This window comes from Anarhichas minor, unplaced genomic scaffold (assembly GCF_050575085.1).
Source record: "Anarhichas minor isolate MPS153535 unplaced genomic scaffold, ASM5057508v1 ptg000011l, whole genome shotgun sequence".
Classification (NCBI taxonomy): Eukaryota; Metazoa; Chordata; class Actinopteri; order Perciformes; family Anarhichadidae; genus Anarhichas; species Anarhichas minor.
In genome coordinates this window covers 3,478,819-3,489,213 of record NW_027466457.1, presented here as the reverse complement: position 1 = coordinate 3,489,213, position 10,395 = coordinate 3,478,819, and the positions used below count along the sequence as shown (strand labels likewise).

At 39.3% G+C, this 10,395-nt stretch overlaps 2 protein-coding genes across 5 annotated transcripts; one reads left to right on the top strand and one right to left on the bottom strand.

Annotated features, from left to right (window-relative positions):
• The first annotated feature begins 851 nt into the window (after positions 1–851).
• LOC142947871 (zona pellucida sperm-binding protein 4-like) lies at positions 852–2,923 on the top strand. Its single transcript, XM_076089740.1, has 8 exons — positions 852–959; positions 1,191–1,368; positions 1,460–1,644; positions 1,748–1,845; positions 1,949–2,091; positions 2,169–2,361; positions 2,514–2,661; positions 2,744–2,923. Exons 1-8 carry the CDS (start codon positions 852–854, stop codon positions 2,921–2,923), a joined length of 1,233 nt encoding a protein of 410 aa, XP_075945855.1.
• A 3,112-nt stretch (positions 2,924–6,035) lies between these two features.
• On the bottom strand, positions 6,036–10,295 carry tmem263 (transmembrane protein 263). Of its 4 annotated transcripts, none has more exons than XM_076088917.1 (3): positions 10,143–10,295; positions 8,658–8,728; positions 6,036–7,647 (listed from the first exon to the last, which is right to left on the bottom strand). In XM_076088917.1, the coding sequence occupies exons 2-3, from the start codon at positions 8,722–8,724 to the stop codon at positions 7,325–7,327; spliced, it is 390 nt and encodes a 129-aa protein (XP_075945032.1). In that variant the 5' UTR covers positions 8,725–8,728; positions 10,143–10,295; the 3' UTR covers positions 6,036–7,324. The 4 variants fall into 4 exon arrangements, with proteins under 4 accessions (XP_075945032.1, XP_075945034.1, XP_075945033.1 ...); XM_076088919.1 differs by having other exon boundaries at positions 10,148–10,280; XM_076088918.1 differs by lacking the exon at positions 10,143–10,295 and adding an exon at positions 10,014–10,138.
• Positions 10,296–10,395: the final 100 nt, after the last annotated feature.

The following is a 10,395-nucleotide window of genomic DNA, read 5'->3' as shown; positions in this document are numbered from 1 at the left end:
ACATAGCATTGGGTCTAGTGTGAGGTTGGTTAACAAATTCATTCAGTAGGAATAAATCAACTTAGCTGCAAGTATTTACAAAACATTACACTATCATAATTATTTTATTTCCCTATGCCATTGTACAATTGCCAGTTATTATAACTAGATAATAAAAGACCTTCACCTTTTTCATCTGTAACCTCACAAGTTATGTACTACTGTATGTATGTATTATGTAATGAATCTACAAAGTCTTCCTGTATTTTGGCTCCCATTAACCTTCAGAGCATGTTTGTCTTGCAGTGGATTAAAAGCTCCTCTGTTTAGGAAACTGAAACATGGTTATGTTTTAAAAAATGTGTTCATAATGGCACAGCTTCAAGGTATACACATGAACAGACCTATTGAGCTGAGGCGCATATTATGGCAAACTTTGTTACAGATCAAGAGAAAAGATCAATATGTTTGCCATTGTGCACTAGCAAAATAAACATTTGGTGAGAAATAACTCTTGAGGCCACAAAGACCTTTAAAAAAAAGGTTTTTGTGACCCAAATGTATGACTTGCCAACAAATACTTTCATGTCATCCAACCCAGTGACCTGATCTAATAGGACACATGTGTCTGATCTTGTGAAGTTGCCAAAAGGCTTATCAAATCATCCCCCTAAATAATATAAAAAACATGACATAATACGCCCCTGAAGCATTTAAGTGGCCAATGAAAAGATAGGAAGCTGTGATTGGTGGTTATTCAGCCTCAGAGGAGGAGTTTTTAAAACATTAAGCCTAGTCACGTATAAATGTGGCAGCATATATAACATAAATTGTACACCTGGGGAGTGTCCAGGTCAAACTGCTGTTGAACCATGGTAAAATGCTGGAGTGTACCCTCTTTAGTGGCACTAGCACTGCTAGGGTGCTTAATCCATACACACCCTTCACTTGCGGGCTATAAGGGCGGTCAGACAATCCAAGTACCAGAAAACCCTTCACCAGGGTGGCCTCCTTGGAAACCTACACATACTGCATCGAGCCATCCACCATCGTCTTCTTGGCCACCGGCTCCTCCACCAAATCCACATGGCCCATGGAATCAGAATCCTTGGTCTCCAAAGCCAGACCCAAAGCCACATTACCCTCCCCATCAGGGGCATCATCATCATCACGATGTCTATTGGAAATTACAATATGCACATCATGATCAGGCGACGCAGAACCCGAAAAAACCACAGACACTGTCCAACCAAACGCCGATTACTGTCCAGAGTTGTGACATCGCATTAAGCGTGAGAATCCCATGTGGAGGTCCTGATGTCTCTGCTGATGGATGCAGAGCCATAAACTGCTGCTTTGAAGGCCAACATTGCTACTTTGGAAAGGCGGGTGAGTTTTTGAAAAGAATGTCATGCAATGGACCGTAATGGAGGATGCAAAAAAGGTGTTCTACATATTTAGCCTGTCTTTGTGCCACCAGTGACCGTTCAGTGCACCAAGGACGGCCAGTTCATTGTTGTAGTGGCAAGAGATGCCACTCTGCCCAACATTGACCTCGAGTCAATCACACTATTGGAACAAGGTACTGGCTGTACGCATGTGGACTCTAATTCAGCCTTTGCCATCTTTAACTTTCCTGTTACCGACTGTGGCTCCACTGTGATGGTAAGACGTCGATTTTCTCAACTTTTCAACCAGTTAAGAAAACTTTAAATAAGGCCTATGCAAATGTTTACCCCACAATGCCATTTTCTTTTACCTTTTGTAGGAGGAGCCTGGTGTTATAATCTATGAGAACAGAATGTCCTCCTCATATGATATGGGAGTTGGGCCTCTTGGAATCATTACCAGGGACAGTCAGTATGAGTAGGTGATCCTTTTTTAAAGTAATTTTGTAATATCTAAATAACAGATCTGACCAAGCAACATAATGCCAGTTTTCTCTTTTCAGATTGCTCTTCCAGTGTAGGTACATCGGCACCTCTGTTGAAACTGTGGTTGTAGAAGTATTGCCGTTACTGCATCCTCCTCTACCAGTTGCTGGTCTGGGACCCATCAGAGTATACCTGAGGTTGGCTAATGGACAATGCAGTGTAAAGGGTTGTAATGAAGGTAAGTGGATGTCTGTCTGGCACAGCGCTGCTGTATTTGTAGATGGCTGTCATACTAACTGGTCACTGCTCTCACAGTGGATGTGGCCTATACCTCGTACTACACGGAGGCTGACTATCCTGTGGCCAAAGTACTGAGGGACTCTGTGTACGTGGAGGTTTATCTCCATGAAAAGACAGATCCCAACCTTATCCTGACTCTTGGTCGCTGCTGGACAACCACAAGCCCCAACCCTCACAGTCTGCCCCAGTGGGACATTCTGATAGACGGGTAAATAAAACACCAATTTAACACTGCCCTGCTTATGACAACATGTTCTATCATTTTTGTCAGCGTTAACACTTTACACTATGAAAACACTGACTTCCTTTTTAAATTTAATTACAGATGAGTTGCCTTCATGTCATTTTCCTTTCATCCAGGTGTCCATACAGGGATGATAACTACTTGACCACACTGGTTCCAGTCGGTCCCTCCTCTGGTCTGGACTTCCCCACTCACTACAGACGTTTCTTCTTCAAAATGTTTACCTTTTTGGACCCCAATTCAATGGCACCCCTGAGGGAACAGGTAATGATTTAATTTACTGATGATAAACTGCTGCAACTAAATATCTTTGTATTGCTCTGCTTACATGGTTTTACTTGTTCAGGTGTACATTCACTGCAGTACAGCTGTGGTCACTGCTTCAGCGGGCTACTATGAACCAGTATGCTTCGGAACAACCAAGGTCAAAAACAAGAGAGATGTCACGGCTGTGGACCAGAGAAAGACTGAGCCGAAGGTTGTGGTTTCTGTGGGACCAGTCAACATGGGTGCCTCTGCGGTATAAACAACAGTGTCGATCTCAAGAATTTAGCTGAGATCATTAAGTAAAAGATTTGAAAATATTTGCATATGACATACTGTATATTGTAATGAATGCAAAAAGACTGCAAAAGTGTGCCACAGAAGAAAAAAAAATTGATCCCCAAAAATATTGTACACACATTTGTATTAAAAGATATTGGCTTTGATGTGCTGTAAATACTTTTTTTAGATCATAATTCCACTGGCAGTAATATTTCACTTCCTCATTCTCAATTTCCCCGAGCTCACACGGCAAACAGATTCTGTCCTCTGGAGTGGAATTAAACCTCCCGGTCTCTAGGGCCAACGGTCATGTTCCCGAGCGTAACTGTGCACATATGGATATTTGTCTTTTGTTTAAGTTATACTTCACATAAAGTTCTACACTATAGTTATTCCTTATGAGACAATACCTTTGTAACTTGTGTTTACACCATATATCAACAGACCATTTGTCTCTATGTATTAAAATCAGTTTGGTCCTAATCCCCTTAATATCAATGACATATCGTTCATGTTAAACAGAGATTTCAAACCCTTAGCCCAGGGATGACCATGCAAAATGTCCCAATGAAATATCTTTTTAGTCTCTGATCAGACATTTTCACAAAATCGAATAGAGGTTCCCAACTAATGGCCAAGTAGATTTGTGAACTCCCAATAAGGATCTAATAGCTCTGTGATGCACAGTGTTACAACTTGTGTGGTCACGGAAACCCCAAACACCACAAACATAGTCAGACACAGGACACACACATGAATTATAGAGTTGTGTATAAGTACGGAATCTCAGATTACCACATGGTTTAATTTTATTCAGTTCAGATACCAGTGCTCTTCCTGCTGACTGAGCTAGAACATTGACAGCTTTTTAAAATGTCATGTGCTCGTCGAGAGTAATGCCAAGATATGTATACTGTTCAGAGTATGATAGAACTGTTGAACCAAAGTTAAAAACAACTGAACTTCTCTCTAATGATTTTTGTCTAAAATGTACTATTTGTGTTTGGTCTTGATTCACCACGAGTCTCCATTTAATAAGTGAAGAATACAATGTATACACACAGCTAATAAGACTTATACCGTATAACTGAGAGGCAGCTTGGGGTCGTTTTTTGAAGATTTAAGAATAGGATCAATAACAATACTGAAACAACTCATATAACACTGTCAACAGCCTCGGCGTCTGCAACACTTCTTTTGAAATATCTTTAATTCCAGTAGCTTTTTTCAGTTTGCATTTATTTATTAGCTTTTTTACCTCTTCAATAGAAAAATTTGCATTCAGAAACATAGTACGATTATTTACATCAGCTTTCATTTCAGATTCCATTACCTCTTTTAAACTTGTTATTTCCTTTTAAAAGACATCATCAAATGAATTGTTGCAGCCAGAAAACAAATCTGCAAAGTCCTTTTCCAATTTTTGTAGTCCAACCCCTAAAACAGAGCTGCACTCACCATTCTAACTCCATCGGTATTTCCCAAAGCTTTCTGGGTCCCAATCTATTAAACTAATTTCAAAATGTTGTACGTAATCAATATGCAATGAAAGCCTCGATTAAGTTTAGGTTTCACAGTACATAACATCTTATCAAATTTGTTTGGCTTTTCCTTGAATTCTATCTTCAGCCATTCATACAGGAATTTGTTCTTACGTCTTAGAAATGATTTTTCAGCTGTTCTTAGATTGTCCCATAAAGTCTGCAAATCTTGGTTCCAGTGAGGTTTGTACGATTTCTAAAGCCTTTATGGCTATTACATATTCTGTTAACACATGTAGCCTATTCAACGCTGTATAGACACAGTCACTCAATGTATCATACTAAGCGTCCAGATCCCTTTGGCTGTTTTCAATACATCCCAACTGCTCAATAAGGCCCGGCAATATGACATTAATTAATCAGGGAGTTGCCTTTGTAATGCAGTTTTTCTGGTGTATGGTGTGAATCATCTTTCACAAAATAAGGTCTTACTTGAAACTTTAACATTGTTAATGGTCAGATATTTTACATCTATCCTCTCCCCCTAATTTCTCATAAAGATACAGAACCTAACACAATTATTTAAGCCCTCGTGTGGGGTAATAATATAGTCTACCACTGCTTTCCCTTTAACTGAAACTAAAGTGAAGTTATCCTTGCTCAAAGGTATTCTCCCATTCAGCACCCAACATTTTGACTCCCTCAAGAACTCAATTAATATTTCCCCATAATCATCAACAGTGCTGTCTAAATTATTTCTGTTACGAATAATATCCGCATCCTTTATACATTCGTCTAGGCTACTATTTCTCCACCGTATTCTGTTCCTTGAGTGAAGGCAGAGCACAGCCTGTAAAAGGAGCTGCAGAGTGAAAGTGTTTACCGTTTCTACCAGTAGATGGCAGTATACGTGTATTTAAACCACAGATTTAGTTATATTTACCTGCGTCTTTGTTAGTTATCTAGGTTATTGATACAGATGTGTTTAATGCTGCTTATTTCATCTGATATTTGATTTGTATGGTCAATTTGCAGCCTAGTTTTATACATCATGTATTTACTTGTTATATTTATGTCATTTAAGAACCAAACATACCAACATGGAAGTGTGATCATGAGGCAATAAATAATGACAATCATGTTAGGATGAAGCGCCATCTTTCGAGGGGTTGTAAGAGACTATATCTTTGTCTATGTACAAAATGTTTGATATATTTGCAGTTTTAAATGTATTTAGCATCTGTAACCCTGCATATAGCAATGGTCCTCCATTACAACAAACTGTACCTCACCATTTCAAATAAATACAGTACACTGAGCATAGCACCAAATTATAAATTGTGCACATTTTAATTTTACTTTAAATTAACTGAATCTTTTTGGGGTACAAAAAAAATCTTCCTGAACTCATGTTATCCAAAGGTTTTAAAGAAATCTCAAGTCTCAATCTCAATTTTGTCTAAAGTAGAGCAGTGAATCTTTAAACTACAGAACTACAGAACATAGTGAAATCTCTACGGTAAAATAAAAACCAGAAGTAAAGAAGTATAAATATACTGTTTGGATTCATACGACTTGTTTTGTGACTGATGCAACACAACACATACTGTATACAGCCTTCAGCATATGTTTTATTTAAACAAGTCCTGAATGTTACCGTGTTCTCATTGTTCAATAAACTTTCAAACATCCTGCAACACTGATTAAACAAAAGCTTTGAAAGCGTAGTTCTGTAACATGTAAGACTCGAATGGCATTTTACAGTTTAAGGTAGATGTTTCATTATATGTAGCCTGCTCCAGGTTTCTCAGCTGCACCTGACACTTGAAACTCAGAATGTAATGTCGAAACTCCAGCCTTCAGATTCGCTGAGCAACATGGAGAAGCATTAGGGGAACGTTCGGGTTGAGAAGTAATGCTTTGACACATTGTGAGAGATTTATGCCATAATGAAGCATCTGTGCCCAAAGGATAGATGTTGACATACTTGGATTTGAGAGTGACAATAAGCAACATATCACAGTAACTATCAAAATATATAGTTGTGTGAAAAATATGTCGTGTATAAAATGTTATTCATAGTGAATCAATAAACATTACAACTGGAAGTTAAGTTAATTGCAATGAAAATACTAATAATTTGGATTCTGTATCAAAAGTATGAGTCACTTTCCACTGAGGTGACAATATAACCACAAGAGGGCAATGTGAATTCAGAGGAAAACTGGAGCTGTCACAAGTTCACCAGTGGAATATCCACAGTCTACGGTTTAGATATTAAAGTGGACTCGACTTTAAAGATCACAGCTTTGATCACATGCGTTTGTTCATTTGTGCAAAGATGAACAGAGGTCGATTAACTAAATGCAGATTTAGTCACAATGTACACATTTTCTGATCCATGTCAGTTGACAGTGAAACACCTCTTTGTCACTTACAGATCACAGTTGATCAATGATTGTCTTGCAAGTGAAATTTAAGCACATTTACACTCTTTAGGAGCTTTTCTCCTCTGGTAGTAAAGTTAACTTTTGTGGCAAGTACAACCGTAAAAAACAGTGTTGTCACTTTTTTATCAAAAATTGAAACATGGACATTATATCTGAACAATTTCAGGCACTGGTGATAATAGTGCGTTGCCTTTAACAACAGAGCAGGAGAGTCTTTGTTAGTTCATGCGTTGTGGGTCCTAGCTACTTAAGTATATGAACATGGGTTTACCAACAGTCACATTAAAGAAGAGAAACTAAAGAAAAGAAACAAAGACTCCCTTTACCAAAAATGTGTACACTAAACTTGTGAGTCCTCTGCTGCTCTTTTCCTGCTCATGACTGCTGACACAGGGAACAACGTGAGCCATAACACCTCAGCTGTGTGCGTTCACTCTTCTCCTCTCTCCGTCAGTCAGACTTGTCCTTCTTTTTGCCTCCTCCTATGGGAACTCTGCTGACCACCGCGGAACCAACAGCAGTCACTCCTCCGGCTACAGCACACACTCCTCCGGCTACAGCACACACTCCTCCTTTAACCAGACCCACTCCAATCCCAGGCAGAGCGGCTACAGAGCTGACCGTGGTCTTGGTGAGGTCCAGACTCTTTCCTCCTATCCACGTCACACCGCTCACAGTCGCTCCTAAAGCTCCCTTGGTGGCACCATACAAGCCCCCCGCCAACCTGCCGAACATGCCCGGCTGCGCCTGTGGATGGTCCTTGTTGGCGTCATCTGGTTTAAGACAACAACAGCAACACTTTAAGATCCAATATTGCACTTCTGAATAAGTAAGAGGACAGAAATGCTCCAAACTAGGGCTGCAAAGAATTATTATTTACTTTTCACTTAACCGTGACCGTTTTTTTCTAGTGTGATATCTAAATAGTTGCTGATTTATTTTCTGTAGATGGACTAATTGATAAATTAACTCATTTCAGCTAACATATTGCATCTTCACAGGCCTTTACCACCAATATGTCGCCCATGATAACGATATAACCGTGGTACACAAGATTCTGCTAAACTATCCATGACACTACAGATGATCTTCATTGATTTATCCGTGTCTTCTTTGTTTGACTAATTAAATAATAGTTTATCAATTTGAAATGTCGGTGAAAAATATAAACCAAAATTTGCCAGCTTCAAATCACTCAGGTATTCAATTACAATAATGTAAAAACAAAGAAAATGATAAAATCCTCACATTTGAGAAGCTGCAAATGTTTAGTACTGTTGCTTTCATGATTAATCGATAACAGAAGTTGTTGTTGTTCAACTGCTCATTCCAGTGCTACTGTACATTAAACAAGGTTTCTTCTCTACTCAGTTTAGATGCTCGCACGCTCGTTGCAATACACCATATCTACAATACAATTGGTGACTAAAGAGGAAAGCATGAATGTAAAAAAAAAAACATTTTATAAAAGTAATAATCAGTCGTGTAGGTTTGCAAATGACAATTGTTTTCAATATTGATAAATAAGTTGCCAAAGAGCAGAACAGTTAAACTGTCTTTAGTAAAGGAAGGACACAGTTCTGCCTTATAGGAATACCAAACTATTGAATCTGCACATATTAAGTTGACCAGAAGCTGATTACTGCAGAAACAGCTAATCCCATATGTGAAATTCAGAATCGTGTTTCCATATAATTTGTTGCATGTCTAGGTCTTTTTCTGAAAACAGGATCCAAAACCTTTGAACACATTGGGGTCAATAAACTAAACAAACTAAACGTACCTGCAGCTACTGGCTCATCATTGAGGTATGCAGGCATGTCCTCGGGCACCTGCTCTGCCTGACTCATTTCTCTGCAACAACAAATGACACAGTCACCCACAGACACAGTGATACATAATGAACAGAGATGTGCAGTGTTGGGGAACTATAGGGAAAGAGATTCTGTGTAACATGAAATGGTTTTTCCTCCCGCCATCTTTGTGTAATTTCTGTTATGATCTTCACCCTGTAAGAGATATGTGCCTGTGCTTGTTGTTGTATATATCCATGTGTTTATTTATGTATTGTATGATAAGAGAGCAACAGTAGAACAAAGAAACAAGACTTTGGTTTTCATTGTATCCCTTAAAATGTGCTCCTTGTTCTACTTGGTACATGTATGAGCTGCTGTGACATTCACACTATAAGTGTGACAAGGCTATAAGCTCCATATGTCATTACAAGAGAAAATGCTGACAGTCTGTAGAGAAAGCCTTTTTAAAGTAAATATCTAGGGATGGGAGGGGTGTGTGTGTGTGTGTGTGTAAGGGCAATAACAGGAGCTTGCTTTATGTGTACTGCTGATTAAACAAGGCAGACCTGTTCACGGTCTGCCACAGAGCTGTGCTAAAAACACACGACAAACACAGGATATCTCAACCTAAAACAACCGATGCTGAAAAACTAAAATTTGAAGATAGGAGTCTTCTTCTGGACTTTGGGAAACAGAAATAAACAAAGTCATAAACTGACAGTTTGAAGGAATCATTTTTGAAGGAATCTCCATATCATATTTGTCCTTGCAAAGTCAATGGTGCCTTGTTATGAAGTTATGAAAACTGCTCAGACGAAAGTGTTATTCCTTCAGTCATAACGTTTATTGAGTAAACAATGAACAAAGGAGCGCGCGTGGCAGCTGCGGTGAATTCACTGATGGGTAAACAGCATTATCACCGTGTATACATCCGCGTTAGGTTCAAATTAAATATATGAATATAAGTAGTCGGCATGTAAAACTTGTGCTACGTAACGTTAGCTAACCTACAGCATTAGTTTCGTGGCAGACTGCGTTTCCGTGGACGTTAACTTGAGCTATAACGTCAACCGAGAGGCAGTTCAAACAGATACTTGCTTAAAAGTTTGTGGAATGTAACAATGTAACAATCGGTGCTGTCTCACCGTGAGAGACAGGAAGGGTTGGACTTGTAATTAACACGCCGAACTACGTGGTTGTTTTGTCTTTAGTCGCCATAATTAGCTCATCAGACACGTCACGTCTCCTCTGAAACACTGAACAGCGCTTTAACGATCTTCCTTCCACCGCAGCTCGATCGACATTCATTAGCGTTTACATTTCTGTCCCCATTACACACTCACGATCGACGGAGTTTGCTTTGAAACTGATCATCCAGATACTATGGCTCAGTGTTGTGTGGTTCCACACGCTCTCATCGCTGACTCTCGTTACACAAACAAAAAACAAAAACGAGCTAATTTAGCACTTACCTTACTCTTTATCTGATCCACTGTAACGTCACTGTGCGCTATGTGCGGGACTTTCTGCCCACAGTAATAATGATCAGGCTACGCGGCCTCTGATGATGTAGCTGCTGGTGGTTACGCTGACTTGTGATGTCTGTGTGACTGTATTTTGAGGGAGGACCTCAGTCTCCACCCATGAAAACACACAGAGGACGAAGCTCCAGCTGCTGGCTGCCTTTACAGAACCACATGTGCATTTAGGCACTGTATAGTTGTT